The 18,437-nt window shown below is 54.3% G+C and overlaps 1 protein-coding gene across 5 annotated transcripts in view; it reads right to left on the bottom strand.

The window, feature by feature from the left end:
* Positions 1–703: 703 nt before the first annotated feature.
* The window catches only part of LOC144955653 (sodium/hydrogen exchanger 6-like), a 143,180-nt gene continuing 125,446 nt past the window's right edge, over positions 704–18,437 (bottom strand). Inside the window, exons 5-8 of one of the 5 annotated variants that reach the window (XR_013641755.1) lie at positions 9,615–9,694; positions 6,882–6,987; positions 2,763–5,125; positions 704–2,458 (exon numbers count right to left, since the gene is read on the bottom strand). Coding sequence is in view for 4 of the 5 variants with exons in the window: in XM_078885812.1 (XP_078741938.1) it covers positions 4,736–5,125; positions 6,882–6,987; positions 9,615–9,694 (576 nt within the window). In the remaining variant the exon portion in view is untranslated. Of the gene's footprint in view, positions 5,126–6,881; positions 6,988–9,614; positions 9,695–18,437 lie in introns of all 5 variants that reach the window. The other 4 variants (XM_078885812.1, XM_078885815.1, XM_078885813.1 and 1 more) reach the window with 4 other exon arrangements.

The following is an 18,437-nucleotide window of genomic DNA, read 5'->3' as shown; positions in this document are numbered from 1 at the left end:
TTTCAGCAACACTCTACTCCCTCCCGACACGCGGAGGAAGTCGTCACTGGGCGTGATGCTGCACTTTTCCACCGTCATCATCGTCTGCATCAGGGGTGGGGGGCCTTGATCCTGCCAAGGGCCATTTGGATATTTGTCACATCATTCGCCGGCCATACAAGATGATCAACTCAAAAATTCGCCCGTTATATTTGGTCAAACATTTAATTAACTCGCCCCTAATGCGATGGGCTTGAACCGCTTCTATTTGGCGAGGCGTGTGATGTTGTCAGCTGCTGGTATTGACGATGTTGCTGCTACTTCGCAACTGCTTTGCCAGGTTTGCTCCGAGATGTATTGAGTTTCGAGTTCCGCCTGCGGTTGCCTTGGCAGGGCCAGATCCAGCCCTGGTCCAGATCCATCAACTCGTTTATTCTTAAAATGCATTTCGCGTGTTCAGTTTGTTGTCCCCAACCCCGCACCTCCGACTAGCACGGCTACGTTCGTTGCAAAAAAAGTTCCAAGTCCATGCAGACACACGAAGACAAAGGTTCCATGTGTAGCCTGTTAGGCGCAAGTGCTGTCTAGCGAGAAGCAGCACCTTTGGCGGGCAGCACGTACACATGCACACTCATATACACAGTCGCCCTTTCAAGTGCACTTCTGCGGCCGTCTGGAACGCTCTTCACTACGGTATTAGGAAGCCACCGACTGGAGCGACATGGCACTTTTAGAATCACTCATTTATTTTGAAACTCGTTTTTGCGTGTTCAATTCGTTGTCCTTCCCCACCCCTGCACCTCCGATTAGCACGGCAGGCTACGTACGGTGCGAAAGAAGTTAAACAGACAGACACAGACCCACACACAGACCCACACACAGACCCACACACAGACCCACACACAGACCCACACACAGACCCACACACAGACCCACACACAGACCCACACACTGACCCACACACTGACCCACACACTGACCCACACACTGACCCACACACTGACCCACACACTGACCCACACACTGACCCACACACTCACCCGCCCTCCGATTAGCACGGCTGACTAAGTACGCTGCAAAAGAAATTCAAGGTAAAAAAGGTAGACTCACATAGCCACAGTCACTCACCCACACACTCACCCAACCACCCACTCACCCAACCACTCACCCACCCACTTATCCAACCACTCACCCAACCACTCACCCAACCACTCACCCACCCTCCGATTAGCACGGCTGGCTACGAACGGTGCAAAAGAAGTTTAAAGTACACGCGCACACAAACACAACGAACCACGCGACATCATTTGGCAATAAACGGGGGGGGGGACGGACATCAACATCCTCCCCCAAGACCTTCGACCCCTGACCTCAATCTATGGGGTCAACACGGGCACGACCCAGTGGGGTGGTTTGAACGGTGCAACGCCGCCCATCCTCACTCAGGGTTCAATCAGGGGGGTCAGTGTTACCAAGGGTGATGATGGTGATGGCGATGATGGTGGCAATGACGGTGGTGATGATGACCTTCATTTATCGGAGCCTCACTGCAACGCCTTTTGCACTGGCACACCTGTGCCAGCACGGTACGGGTGGTGGTTTTCCACTGCCACACCCGAGCCAGCGTGGGGCCAGCACGGTACGGGTGGTGGTTTTCCCACTGGCCACACCCGAGCCGGCGTGGGGCCAGCACGGTACGGGTGGCGGTTTTCCCACTGCCACACCCGAGCCAGCGTGGGGCCAGCACGGTACGGGTGGTGGTTTTCCACTGGCTACACCCGAGCCAGTGTGAGGCCAGCACGGTACGGGTGGTGGTTTTCCCACTGCCACACCCGAGCCAGCGTGAGGCCAGCACGGACCGGGTGGTGGTTTTCCCACTGCCACACCCGAGCCAGCGTGGGGCCAGCACGGTACGGGTGGTGGTTTTCCCACTGCCACACCCGAGCCAGCGTGAGGCCAGCACGGTACGGGTGGTGGTTTTCCCACTGCCACACCCGAGCCAGCGTGGGGCCAGCACGGTACGGGTGGTGGTTTTCCACTGGACTAATCTCCATCTGTTACATCTCACTTCACGTGGGTGGGCGTATGGCTCTACGCCCTCGCTCTGCACGGAGATGGCGGTACAGCAGAGTGTGGACTAATCTCCATCTGTTACATCTGTAACGGGGATCGAGCGTTCTCCCCTCGCACGCACATGCGGGGTTTTCTCCCACGCACACAACAACTAGGCAGATCCCCCCCGTCATGAATTGGGGCGCTAACACCTTTCATGGGAAAAAGCTATTTAACTCTGTGGGCCTTACCTAGTCAAATAAAAAAGTAGTAGATTACAGTTTGTATATATAGAGGACGGCAGAGCTCAGGGGTGGGAGAGGGGGTTTGGGCAATTTGTGTGGAACGGCGGTGCAGCAGTTAGCGCCATCCATGAACCCGGCAGAGACGAGAGTTTGATTCCCGCTCACGGAGACCACCTGCACACCTGTGATTGTGATCATCTGAACTGGACCACCTGCACACCTGTGATTGTGATCATCTGAACTGGACCACCTGCACACCTGTGATTGTGATCATCTGAACTGGACCACCTGCACACCTGTGATTGTGATCATCTGAACTGGACCACCTGCACACCTGTGATTGTGATCATCTGAACTGGACCACCTGCACACCTGTGATTGTGATCATCTGAACTGGACCACCTGCACACCTGTGATTGTGATCATCTGAACTGGACCACCTGCACACCTGTGATTGTGATCATCTGAACTGGACCACCTGCACACCTGTGATTGTGATCATCTGAACCGGTCCTGGGCCCCTCCCCTAAGTCGGCTGAGCCTCAAATGAGTACCTGGCACGGCGTGCAGTAAACATCGCTAGCACTGGGGGAGAGACAAAGGCGGCCGGGCGTGGTGCTGGCCACCCACCCCCCCTCTGTGTGTGCCACAGTGCCGGCAGCCTTCATGGGCGCTGATAATGGTGGTATTGATTGCGTTGGTGATGATGGTGGTGGTGATGGCATCAGTGGTGCGTGGTTGATTTGGTTGTTGTGGTGTTGATAGTGGTTGTGGTGATGATGGTGATGATGGTGATGATGGTGGTGATGATGGTGGTGCGTGGTTGTTTTAGTTGTTGTGGTGTTGATACTGATTGTGGTGATGATGGTGATGATGGTGATGATGATGATGGTGGTGCGTGGTTGTATTAGATGTTGTGGTGTTCATAGTGGTTGTGGTGATGATGGTGATGATGGTATTAGTAGTGGTGATGGTAGTAGTGATGGCGATGGTGATGGCATCAGTCGTGCGTGGTTGTTGTGGTGGTGGCGGTGGTGGTACTGATTGTGGTGATAGTATTGATAGTGGTGGTGATGGTAGTAGCGATGCACATGCTGGTGATGATGGTGGTATTGACGGTGGTGGTGACAGTATTGATGGTGGTAGTGGTGATGGTGGTAGTGGTGATGGAAGCAGCGATGGTGGTAATGGTGGCAATGGCATCAGTGCTACACGGTTGTTGTTGTTGTTGTTGTATTTTGGGGGGGGGTTAGTGAGGGTGATTGGGAGGATTGCGAGGGGTCAGACAGCGCAAAGTGTCTGCTGAACGGAACGCAACACAACAACGCAATGCGGCACGCAACAACGCAACCCAACAACGCAACTCAACAACGCACTCAACAACGCACGCAACGCACGCAACGCGACGATGCAACTCAACGCGGCACGCAACGCGACGATGCAACGCACCGCAACAGAACGCAACGGAGGGACGCAAGAATTCACCGCGATCATAAATTACGCGACGGTTCGCTCGGCGGGAAACCGCGCAAAATCAAAACACGACGACGGCAGAGACGGCGGCGGTCGCAAAAACCACGGCAACCACACGGACTGCAGATTAAAGTGGCAAGACACGGGCATCACCACCACCACCGCCACAACCATGACAACAGCCACCACCATCATCATCATCACAACCGTCACCACCACCACCGCCACAACCATGACAACAGCCACCACCATCATCATCATCACAACCGTCACCACCACCACCACCACCACCGCACCAACCATGACAACCGTCACCACCACCACCACCATCATCATCACAACAGCCACCACCACCACCACCATCATCACAACCGTCACGAACCCATCGCCGCCACTACCATCACCGTCACGACGGTGTCGGGGTGACGGCAATGATGTCATCGCCGGAGATGCGACGATGATGATGTCATCGCCGGAGATGCGATGACGATGACGATGATGCTGTCGTCCGCCAAGCGATGGTGATGACGATTACAACGACGATGATGTCGGCATTCCGGTAACAGCGCTGGTTACTAGGCGACGATGATGACGACGATGATCACCATGACGACGATGATCACCATGACGACAATGATCAGGCTCGAGTGCCCTCGGCAGGCAAGTGCAGCGTGATGTCATCGGTCAGCTGACGACTACGACGATGACGGCGACATCGTCCATTGGCCGACGACAACGACGACATCGACCGGCTGGCCGATGACGTCATCGGCCAGCCGACGACTGCAATGACGTCATCGGTCAGCCGACGACAATGCCGACGACGACGTCGACGGGGCCGGCGGACGGAGCGCAAAGCCGTCGGCCGACCCGAGCCACGGCGGGGGTCGCCGTGGCGACGACGGCGCTCGTGACGACGGCGCTCGCGACGACGGCGCTCGCGACGACGGCGCTCGCCGTGACGACGGTCGCCGTGGCGACGGCGCTCAGGCGAGCGCGTGGTAGCCGCCGCCGGCGCCGCCCTCGTCCTCCTGGCCGTCGCCGCTGGGCGAGTGCATCACGAGGCGCGTGCCGCGAGCCACGGCGCCGGCGCCCTCCCCCAGGTCGCCCTCCTCCAGCGCCGCCTCCTCGGGGGACGCGGCCCCCGGCCCCGGCTGCTGCTGCTGCTGCTGCTGGCGCCGGTTGTAGACGTGGGCGCTGGAGGGTCGTGCGGGGTACGCGGTGGACGCGGCGGCGATGGCCGTGCCGGAGGCGGCGGCGGCGGGGGCGGTGGCCGGCCCGTTGGCGTTGCCGGCGGTGAGGATGAGGTCGCCGTCGCCCAGGATCAGCACCGAGTCGTCGTCGCCGCCCGTGCCGGCGCCCAGCTGCTCCTGGTTCTGGCGGCGGCAGCGGCGACGGTGGTGACGGTGGTGACGGTGACCACAGCGGTGGTGGTGACAGTGGTGACCACAGCGGTGACCATAGTGGTGGCGGTGACGGTGACGACAGCGGTGACAGCGGTGACAGTGACGACAGCGGTGACCACAGCGGTAGCGGTGATGGTGACGGTGACGGTGGCACTGTCACCGCTAGAGGGCGCCCCGTGGGGGGGTTCAGGCAGCCCAGATGCTATACACACTGTACACTGTACACTACACTATACACTACACTATACACTACACTACACACTACACTATACACTACACTGTACACTACACACTACACTATACACTACACTGTACACTACACTATACACTACACTGTACACTACACTATACACTACACTACACTACACACTACACTATACACTACACTATACACTACACTACACACTACACTATACACTACACTGTACACTACACTATACACTACACTGTACACTACACTATACACTACACTATACACTACACTATACAATACACTACACTGTACACTACACTATACACTACACTATACAATACACTACACTGTACACTACACTATACACTACACTGTACACTACACTATACACTACACTATACACTACACTACACTATACAATACACTATACTGTACACTACACTATACACTACACTATACACTACACTATACAATACACTACACTGTACACTATACACTACACTACACTATACACTACACTATACACTACACTATACACTACACTATACAATACACTACACTGTACACTACACTATACACTACACTACACACTACACAGTACACTATACACTACACTACACACTACTACACTATACACCCACGCCCACGCAGACCCACTCACACACACCCACTCACACTCACTCACACCCACTGACACTCACACACACACCCACTCACACCCACTCACACTCACACCCACTCTCACCCACTCACACCCATACCCACACCCACTCATACCCACTCACACCCACTCAAACCCACTCACACTCACACCCACTCACACTCACACCCACTCACACCAACTCACACTCACACCCACTCACACCCACTCACACCCACTCACACTCACACACACTCACACCCACTGACACTCACACACACACCCACTCACACTCACTCACACCCACTGACACTCACACACAGACCCACTTACACTCACACCCACGCCCACACCCACCCACCCACTCACCCCACACCCACTCACACTCACACCCACTCACACCCACTCACCCCACACCCACTCACACTCACACCCACTCACACCCACTCACCCCATACCCACTCACACTCACACTCACTCACACTCACACCCACACCCACTCACACCCACTCACCCCACACCCACTCACACTCACACCCACACCCACTCACACCCACTCACACCCACACCCACACCCACTCACACCCACTCACACTCACACCCACACCCACTCACACCCACTCACCCCACACCCACTCACACTCACACCCACTCACACCCACTCACACCCACTGACACACACACCCACTCACACCCACTCACCCCACACCCACTCACACCCACTCACACCCACTGACACACACACCCACTCACACCCACACCCACACACACCCACTCACACCCACTCACACCCACTCACACCCACTCACACACACACCCACTCACACCCACACACCCCACCCAGAGCCCCACAGGCAGACACGGAGCGGTGGGGGGGGTGGGTGTGTGCTCACGTCGTAGGCGTGGGGGCTGGTGAGGCAGCGTGCGAGGGGGGCGCAGCAGCGAGGCAGCGTGGAGGAGAGCGGGGGCCCCGAGTGGGTGAGGATCGGCTTCAGGTAGCTGGGAGGGTGGCCAGTCACGGAGACACGCGGAGACACGCGGAGACACGCGGGGACACGCGGAGACACGCGGAGACACGCGGAGACATGCGGGGAGACACGCGGAGACACGCGGAGACACGCGGAGAGACACGCGGAGACACGCGGAGACACGCGGAGACACGCGGGGAGACACGCGGAGACACGCGGGGAGACACGCGGAGACACGCGGAGACACGCGGAGACACGCGGAGACACGCGGGGAGACACGCGGAGACACGCGGAGACACGCGGAGAGACACGCGGAGACACGCGGAGACACGCGGAGACACACGGAGAGACACGCGGAGACACGCGGAGACACGCGGAGAGACACGCGGAGACACGCGGAGACACGCGGAGAGACACGCGGGGACACGCGGAGAGACACGCGGGGACACGCGGAGACACGCGGGGAGACACGCGGAGAGACGCGGAGACACGCGGGGAGACACGCGGAGACACGCGGAGACACGCGGAGAGACACGCGGAGAGACACGCGGAGACACGCGGAGAGACACGCGGAGAGACGCGGGGAGACACGCGGAGACACGCGGAGACACGCGGAGAGACACGCGGAGAGACACGCGGGGACACGCGGAGACACGCGGAGAGACACGCGGGGACACGCGGAGACACACGGAGACACGCGGGGAGACACGCGGAGACACACGGAGACACGCGGGGAGACACGCGGGGAGACACGCGGAGACACGCGGGGAGACACGCGGGGAGACACGCGGAGACACGCGGAGACACGCGGAGACACACGGAGACACGCGGGGAGACACGCGGGGAGACACGCGGAGACACACGGAGACACGCGGAGACACGCGGAGACACGCGGAGACACACGGAGACACGCGGAGAGACACGCGGAGAGACACGCGGGGACACGCGGAGACACGCGGAGACACACGGAGACACGCGGGGAGACACGCGGAGAGACACACGGGGACACGCGGGGAGACACGCGCGGAGACACGCGGAGACACGCGGAGACACGCGGAGAGACACGCGGGGACACGCGGGGAGACACGCGCGGAGACACGCGGAGACACACGGAGACACGCGGAGAGACACGCGGAGAGACACGCGGGGACACGCGGAGACACGCGCGGAGACACGCGGAGACACGCGGAGACACGCGGAGAGACACACGGGGACACGCGGGGAGACACGCGCGGAGACACGCGGGGACACACGGAGACACGCGGAGAGACACGCGGAGAGACACGCGGGGACACGCGGAGACACACGGAGACACGCGGAGACACGCGGAGACACGCGGAGACACGCGGAGACACGCGGAGACACACGGAGACACGCGGAGAGACACGCGGAGAGACACGCGGAGACGCAGGGAGAGACACGCAGAGAGAGACACGCAGAGACACGCAGAGAGACACGCGGAGACGCAGGGAGAGACACGCAGAGAGAGACACGCAGAGACACGCAGAGAGACACGCGGAGACACACGGAGAGACACGCGGGGAGACACGCGGAGACACGCGGAGACACGCGGGGACACGCGGAGACACGCGGGGACACGCGGAGACACGCGGAGACACACGGAGACACGCGGGGAGACACGCGGGGAGACACGCGGAGACACGCGGAGACACGCGGAGACACGCGGAGACACGCGGAGAGACACGCGGAGAGACACGCGGGGACACGCGGAGACACGCGGAGACACGCGGAGACACGCGGAGACACGCGGAGACACGCGGAGAGACACGCGGGGACACGCGGAGACACGCGGAGAGACACGCGGGGACACGCGGAGACACGCGGAGAGACACGCGGGGACACGCGGAGACACGCGGAGACACGCGGAGACACGCGGAGAGACACGCGGGGACACGCGGAGACACGCGGAGACACGCGGAGACACGCGGAGAGACACGCGGAGACACGCGGAGACACGCGGAGACACGCGGAGACACGCGGAGAGACACGCGGAGACACGCGGAGAGACACGCGGAGACACGCGGAGACACGCGGAGACACGCGGAGACACGCGGAGACACGCGGAGACACGCGGAGACACGCGGAGACGCAGGGAGAGACACGCGGAGACGCAGGGAGAGACACGCGGAGACACGCGGAGACGCAGGGAGAGACACGCGGAGACACGCGGAGACACGTGGAGAGACACGCGGAGACACGCGGAGACGCAGGGAGAGACACGCGGAGACACGCGGAGAGACACGCGGAGAAACACGCGGAGACACGCGGAGAGACACGCGGAGAGACACAGAGAGACACACACACAGAGACACGCGGAGACACGCGGAGACGCAGGGAGAGACACGCAGAGAGAGACACGCAGAGACACGCAGAGAGACACGCGGAGACACGCGGAGAGACACGCGGAGAGACACGCGGAGAGACACAGAGACACACACACAGAGACACGCGGAGACACACAGAGAGACACACAGATAGAGACACAGAGAGACAAAGAGAGACACAGAGATACACAGAGAGACACACAGAGAGACACACAGATAGAGACACAGAGAGACAAAGAGAGACACAGAGATACACAGAGAGACACACGCAGAGAGACACGCGGAGAGACGCGTGGAGCCGCAGTGAGGATACTTGTGGTCGAAGATGTACCACATGCGAAAGAGCCACGCACTCTCATTCTTGGTCCGGCTGCCTCCCTCGTGCTGCTGCTGCTGCAGCATAAACACGCACACACAGATAAAGGTCCCCCGTGCAGCCTCGACAGACTGTAGGGGCAAGTGCTGTGAGTGAGCACCTATGAAGGCTACCGGCACTGCGGCACACGAGGGGGTGGGTGGCCAGCGCCACGCCCGGCCGCCTTTGTCTCCCCAGTGGCGATGTTTGCACACCGCACCAGGTTACTCATTTGAGGCTGAGTCGACACGCACGCACACACGCGCACGCACGCACACACGCACGCACACACGCACGCACACACACGCACACACACACGCACACACGTACGCACACACGTACGCACACACGTACACACACACGCACGCACACACGTACACACACACGCACACACACACGCACACACACACGCACACACGTACGCACACACGTACGCACACACGTACACACACACGCACGCACACACGTACACACACACGTACACACACACGTACACACACACGCACGCGCACGCGCGCACACACGTACGCACACGCGCACGCGCGCACACACGTACGCACACACGCACGCACGCACACACACGCACACACACGCACACACGCACGCACACACGCACACACGCACGCACACACACGCACACACGCACACACGCACACACGCACACACACGTACGCACACACGCACGCACACACACGCACACACACGCACACACGCACGCACACACGCACACACGCACGCACACACACGCACACACGCACACACGCACACACACGTACGCACACACGCACGCACGCACACACACGCACACACACGCACACACGCACACACGCGCACACACGTACACACACACGCGCACACACACAAAAGACAAATATCCCCCGTATAGCCTTAACAGACTTTTGGGGCAAGTGCTGTGAGCGAGTAGCTGCACTTATGAAGAGTCACGAGGGGTGGGTGGCCAGCGCCACGCCCGGCCGCCTTTGTCTCCCCTTGGCGATGTTGACTACACACCAAGTGGCGATGTTGACTACACACCAAGTGGCGATGTTTACTACACACCAAGTGGCGATGTTTACTACACACCGAGTGGCGATGTTGACTACACACCAAGTGGCGATGTTGACTACACACCAAGTGGCGATGTTTACTACACACCAAGTGGCGATGTTTACTACACACCAAGTGGCGATGTTTACTACACACCAAGTGGCGATGTTTACTACACACCAAGTGGCGATGTTGACTACACACCAAGTGGCGATGTTTACTACACACCAAGTGGCGATGTTGACTACACACCAAGTGGTGATGTTTGCTACACACCAAGTGGCGATGTTTGCTACACACCAAGTGGCGATGTTTACTACACACCAAGTGGTGATGTTTACTACACACCAAGTGGCGATGTTTACTACACACCAAGTGGCCATGTTTACTACACACCAAGTGGCGATGTTTACTACACACCAAGTGGCGATGTTTACTACACACCAAGTGGCGATGTTTACTACACACCAAGTGGCGATGTTTACTACACACCAAGTGGCGATGTTTACTACACACCAAGTGGCGATGTTGACTACACACCAAGTGGCGATGTTTACTACACACCAAGTGGCGATGTTTACTACACACCAAGTGGCGATGTTTACTACACACCGAGTGGCGATGTTTACTACACACCAAGTGGCGATGTTTACTACACACCAAGTGGCGATGTTTACTACACACCAAGTGGCGATGTTTACTACACACCGAGTGGCGATGTTTACTACACACCGAGTGGCGATGTTTACTACACACCAAGTGGCGATGTTTACTACACACCAAGTGGCGATGTTTACTACACACCAAGTGGCGATGCTTACTACACACCAAGTGGCGATGTTTACTACACACCAAGTGGCGATGTTTACTACACACCAAGTGGCGATGTTTACTACACACCAAGAGGCGATGTTTACTACACACCAAGTGGCGATGTTTACTACACACCAAGTGGCGATGTTTACTACACACCAAGTGGCGATGTTTACTACACACCAAGTGGCGATGTTTACTACACACCAAGTGGCGATGCTTACTACACACCAAGTGGCGATGTTTACTACACACCAAGTGGCGATGCTTACTACACACCAAGTGGCGATGTTTACTACACACCAAGTGGCGATGTTTACTACACACCAAGTGGCGATGTTTACTACACACCAAGTGGCGATGTTTACTACACACCAAGTGGCGATGTTTACTACACACCAAGTGGCGATGCTTACTACACACCAAGTGGCGATGTTTACTACACACCAAGTGGCGATGTTTACTACACACCAAGTGGCGATGTTTACTACACACCAAGTGGCGATGTTTACTACACACCAAGTGGCGATGCTTACTACACACCAAGTGGCGATGTTTACTACACACCAAGTGGCGATGCTTACTACACACCAAGTGGCGATGTTTACTACACACCAAGTGGCGATGTTTACTACACACCAAGTGGCGATGTTTACTACACACCAAGTGGCGATGTTTACTACACACCAAGTGGCGATGTTTACTACACACCAAGTGGCGATGCTTACTACACACCAAGTGGCGATGTTTACTACACACCAAGTGGCGATGTTTACTACACACCAAGTGGCGATGTTTACTACACACCAAGTGGCGATGTTTACTACACACCAAGTGGCGATGCTTACTACACACCAAGTGGCGATGTTTACTACACACCAAGTGGCGATGCTTACTACACACCAAGTGGCGATGTTTACTACACACCAAGTGGCGATGTTTACTACACACCAAGTGGCGATGTTTACTACACACCAAGTGGCGATGTTTACTACACACCAAGTGGCGATGTTTACTACACACCAAGTGGCGATGCTTACTACACACCAAGTGGCGATGTTTACTACACACCAAGTGGCGATGCTTACTACACACCAAGTGGCGATGTTTACTACACACCAAGTGGCGATGTTTACTACACACCAAGTGGCGATGTTTACTACACACCAAGTGGCGATGTTTACTACACACCAAGTGGCGATGCTTACTACACACCAAGTGGCGATGTTTACTACACACCAAGTGGCGATGTTTACTACACACCAAGTGGCGATGTTTACTACACACCAAGTGGCGATGTTTACTACACACCAAGTGGCGATGTTGACTACACACCAAGTGGCGATGCTTACTACACACCAAGTGGCGATGTTGACTACACACCAAGTGGCGATGTTTACTACACACCAAGTGGCGATGTTTACTACACACCAAGTGGCGATGTTTACTACACACCAAGTGGCGATGTTTACTACACACCAAGTGGCGATGTTTACTACACACCAAGTGGCGATGTTGACTACACACCAAGTGGCGATGCTTACTACACACCAAGTGGCGATGTTGACTACACACCAAGTGGCGATGTTTACTACACACCAAGTGGCGATGTTTACTACACACCAAGTGGCGATGTTTACTACACACCAAGTGGCGATGTTTACTACACACCAAGTGGCGATGTTTACTACACACCAAGTGGCGATGTTTACTACACACCAAGTGGCGATGTTTACTACACACCAAGTGGCGATGTTTACTACACACCGAGTGGCGATGTTTACTACACACCAAGTGGCGATGTTTACTACACACCAAGTGGCGATGTTTACTACACACCAAGTGGCGATGTTGACTACACACCAAGTGGCGATGCTTACTACACACCAAGTGGCGATGTTGACTACACACCAAGTGGCGATGTTTACTACACACCAAGTGGCGATGTTTACTACACACCAAGTGGCGATGTTTACTACACACCAAGTGGCGATGTTTACTACACACCAAGTGGCGATGTTTACTACACACCAAGTGGCGATGTTTACTACACACCAAGTGGCGATGTTTACTACACACCAAGTGGCGATGTTTACTACACACCAAGTGGCGATGTTTACTACACACCAAGTGGCGATGTTTACTACACACCGAGTGGCGATGTTTACTACACACCAAGTGGCGATGTTTACTACACACCAAGTGGCGATGTTTACTACACACCAAGTGGCCATGTTTACTACACACCAAGTGGCGATGTTTACTACACACCAAGTGGCGATGTTTACTACACACCAAGTGGCCATGTTTACTACACACCAAGTGGCGATGTTTACTACACACCAAGTGGCGATGTTTACTACACACCAAGTGGCGATGTTTACTACACACCAAGTGGCCATGTTTACTACACACCGAGTGGCGATGTTTACTACACACCAAGTGGCGATGTTTACTACACACCAAGTGGCGATGTTTACTACACACCGAGTGGCCATGTTTACTACACACCAAGTGGCGATGTTTACTACACACCAAGTGGCGATGTTTACTACACACCAAGTGGCGATGTTTACTACACACCAAGTGGCGATGCTTACTACACACCAAGTGGCGATGTTTACTACACACCAAGTGGCGATGTTGACTACACACCAAGTGGCGATGTTTACTACACACCAAGTGGCGATGTTTACTACACACCAAGTGGCGATGTTGACTACACACCAAGTGGCCATGTTGACTACACACCAAGTGGCGATGTTTACTACACACCAAGTGGCGATGTTTACTACACACCAAGTGGCGATGTTTACTACACACCAAGTGGCGATGTTTACTACACACCAAGTGGCGATGTTTACTACACACCAAGTGGCGATGTTTACTACACACCAAGTGGCGATGCTTACTACACACCAAGTGGCCATGTTTACTACACACCAAGTGGCGATGTTGACTACACACCAAGTGGCGATGTTGACTACACACCGAGTGGCGATGTTGACTACACACCAAGTGGCGATGTTTACTACACACCAAGTGGCGATGTTTACTACACACCAAGTGGCGATGTTTACTACACACCAAGTGGCGATGTTTACTACACACCGAGTGGCGATGTTTACTACACACCAAGTGGCGATGTTTACTACACACCAAGTGGCGATGTTTACTACACACCAAGTGGCCATGTTTACTACACACCAAGTGGCGATGTTTACTACACACCAAGTGGCGATGTTTACTACACACCAAGTGGCCATGTTTACTACACACCAAGTGGCGATGTTTACTACACACCAAGTGGCGATGTTTACTACACACCAAGTGGCGATGTTTACTACACACCAAGTGGCCATGTTTACTACACACCGAGTGGCGATGTTTACTACACACCAAGTGGCGATGTTTACTACACACCAAGTGGCGATGTTTACTACACACCGAGTGGCCATGTTTACTACACACCAAGTGGCGATGTTTACTACACACCAAGTGGCGATGTTTACTACACACCAAGTGGCGATGTTTACTACACACCAAGTGGCGATGCTTACTACACACCAAGTGGCGATGTTTACTACACACCAAGTGGCGATGTTGACTACACACCAAGTGGCGATGTTTACTACACACCAAGTGGCGATGTTTACTACACACCAAGTGGCGATGTTGACTACACACCAAGTGGCCATGTTGACTACACACCAAGTGGCGATGTTTACTACACACCAAGTGGCGATGTTTACTACACACCAAGTGGCGATGTTTACTACACACCAAGTGGCGATGTTTACTACACACCAAGTGGCGATGTTTACTACACACCAAGTGGCGATGTTTACTACACACCAAGTGGCGATGCTTACTACACACCAAGTGGCCATGTTTACTACACACCAAGTGGCGATGTTGACTACACACCAAGTGGCGATGTTGACTACACACCGAGTGGCGATGTTGACTACACACCAAGTGGCGATGTTTACTACACACCAAGTGGCGATGTTTACTACACACCAAGTGGCGATGTTTACTACACACCAAGTGGCGATGTTTACTACACACCAAGTGGCGATGTTTGCTACACACCAAGTGGCGATGTTTACTACACACCAAGTGGCGATGCTTACTACACACCAAGTGGCGATGTTGACTACACACCAAGTGGCGATGTTGACTACACACCGAGTGGCGATGTTGACTACACACCAAGTGGCGATGTTTACTACACACCAAGTGGCGATGTTTACTACACACCAAGTGGCGATGTTTACTACACACCAAGTGGCGATGTTTACTACACACCAAGTGGCGATGTTTACTACACACCAAGTGGCGATGTTTACTACACACCAAGTGGCGATGTTTGCTACACACCAAGTGGCGATGTTTACTACACACCAAGTGGCGATGCTTACTACACACCAAGTGGCGATGTTGACTACACACCAAGTGGCGATGTTGACTACACACCGAGTGGCGATGTTGACTACACACCAAGTGGCGATGTTTACTACACACCAAGTGGCGATGTTTACTACACACCAAGTGGCGATGTTTACTACACACCAAGTGGCGATGTTTACTACACACCAAGTGGCGATGTTTACTACACACCAAGTGGCGATGTTTACTACACACCAAGTGGCGATGCTTACTACACACCAAGTGGCCATGTTTACTACACACCAAGTGGCGATGTTGACTACACACCAAGTGGCGATGTTGACTACACACCGAGTGGCGATGTTGACTACACACCAAGTGGCGATGTTTACTACACACCAAGTGGCGATGTTTACTACACACCAAGTGGCGATGTTTACTACACACCAAGTGGCGATGTTTACTACACACCAAGTGGCGATGTTTACTACACACCAAGTGGCGATGCTTACTACACACCAAGTGGCCATGTTGACTACACACCAAGTGGCCATGTTGACTACACACCAAGTGGCGATGTTTACTACACACCAAGTGGCGATGTTTACTACACACCAAGTGGCGATGTTTACTACACACCAAGTGGCGATGTTTACTACACACCAAGTGGCCATGTTTACTACACACCAAGTGGCGATGTTTACTACACACCAAGTGGCGATGTTTACTACACACCAAGTGGCGATGTTTACTACACACCAAGTGGCGATGTTTACTACACACCAAGTGGCGATGTTTACTACACACCAAGTGGCGATGTTTACTACACACCAAGTGGCGATGTTTACTACACACCAAGTGGTGATGTTTGCTACACACCAAGTGGCGATGTTGACTACACACCAAGTGGCGATGTTTACTACACACCAAGTGGCGATGTTTACTACACACCAAGTGGCGATGTTTACTACACACCAAGTGGCGATGTTTACTACACACCAAGTGGCGATGTTTACTACACACCAAGTGGCGATGTTTACTACACACCAAGTGGCGATGTTTACTACACACCAAGTGGCGATGTTTACTACACACCAAGTGGCCATGTTTACTACACACCAAGTGGCGATGTTTACTACACACCAAGTGGCGATGTTTACTACACACCAAGTGGCGATGTTTACTACACACCAAGTGGCGATGTTTACTACACACCAAGTGGCGATGTTTACTACACACCAAGTGGCGATGTTTACTACACACCAAGTGGCGATGTTTACTACACACCAAGTGGCGATGTTTACTACACACCAAGTGGCGATGTTTGCTACACACCAAGTGGCGATGTTGACTACACACCAAGTGGCGATGTTTACTACACACCAAGTGGCGATGTTTACTACACACCAAGTGGCGATGTTTACTACACACCAAGTGGCGATGTTTACTACACACCAAGTGGCGATGTTTACTACACACCAAGTGGCGATGCTTACTACACACCAAGTGGCGATGTTTACTACACACCAAGTGGCGATGTTGACTACACACCAAGTGGCGATGTTTACTACACACCAAGTGGCGATGTTTACTACACACCAAGTGGCGATGTTTGCTACACACCAAGTGGCGATGCTTACTACACACCAAGTGGCGATGTTCACTACACACCAAGTGGCGATGTTTACTACACACCAAGTGGCGATGTTAACTACACACCAAGTGGCGATGTTTACTACACACCAAGTGGCGATGTTTACTACACACCAAGTGGCGATGTTTACTACACACCAAGTGGCGATGTTTACTACACACCAAGTGGCGATGTTTACTACACACCAAGTGGCGATGCTTACTACACACCAAGTGGCGATGTTTACTACACACCAAGTGGCGATGTTGACTACACACCAAGTGGCGATGTTTACTACACACCAAGTGGCGATGTTTACTACACACCAAGTGGCGATGTTTGCTACACACCAAGTGGCGATGCTTACTACACACCAAGTGGCGATGTTTACTACACACCAAGTGGCGATGTTTACTACACACCAAGTGGCGATGTTTACTACACACCAAGTGGCGATGTTTACTACACACCAAGTGGCGATGTTTACTACACACCAAGTGGCGATGTTTGCTACACACCAAGTGGCCATGTTTACTACACACCAAGTGGCGATGTTTACTACACACCAAGTGGCGATGTTTGCTACACACCAAGTGGCGATGCTTACTACACACCAAGTGGCGATGCTTACTACACACCAAGTGGCGATGTTTACTACACACCAAGTGGCGATGTTTACTACACACCAAGTGGCGATGTTTACTACACACCAAGTGGTGATGTTTGCTACACACCAAGTGGCGATGTTTACTACACACCAAGTGGTGATGTTTGCTACACACCAAGTGGTGATGTTTGCTACACACCAAGTGGCGATGTTTACTACACACCAAGTGGTGATGTTTACTACACACCAAGTGGCGATGTTTACTACACACCAAGTGGCGATGTTTACT

This window comes from Lampetra fluviatilis, unplaced genomic scaffold (genome assembly GCF_964198595.1).
Source record: "Lampetra fluviatilis unplaced genomic scaffold, kcLamFluv1.1 SCAFFOLD_191, whole genome shotgun sequence".
Lineage (NCBI taxonomy): Eukaryota > Metazoa > Chordata > Hyperoartia > Petromyzontiformes > Petromyzontidae > Lampetra > Lampetra fluviatilis.
This window is presented reverse-complemented; position numbering and strand designations above follow the sequence as displayed.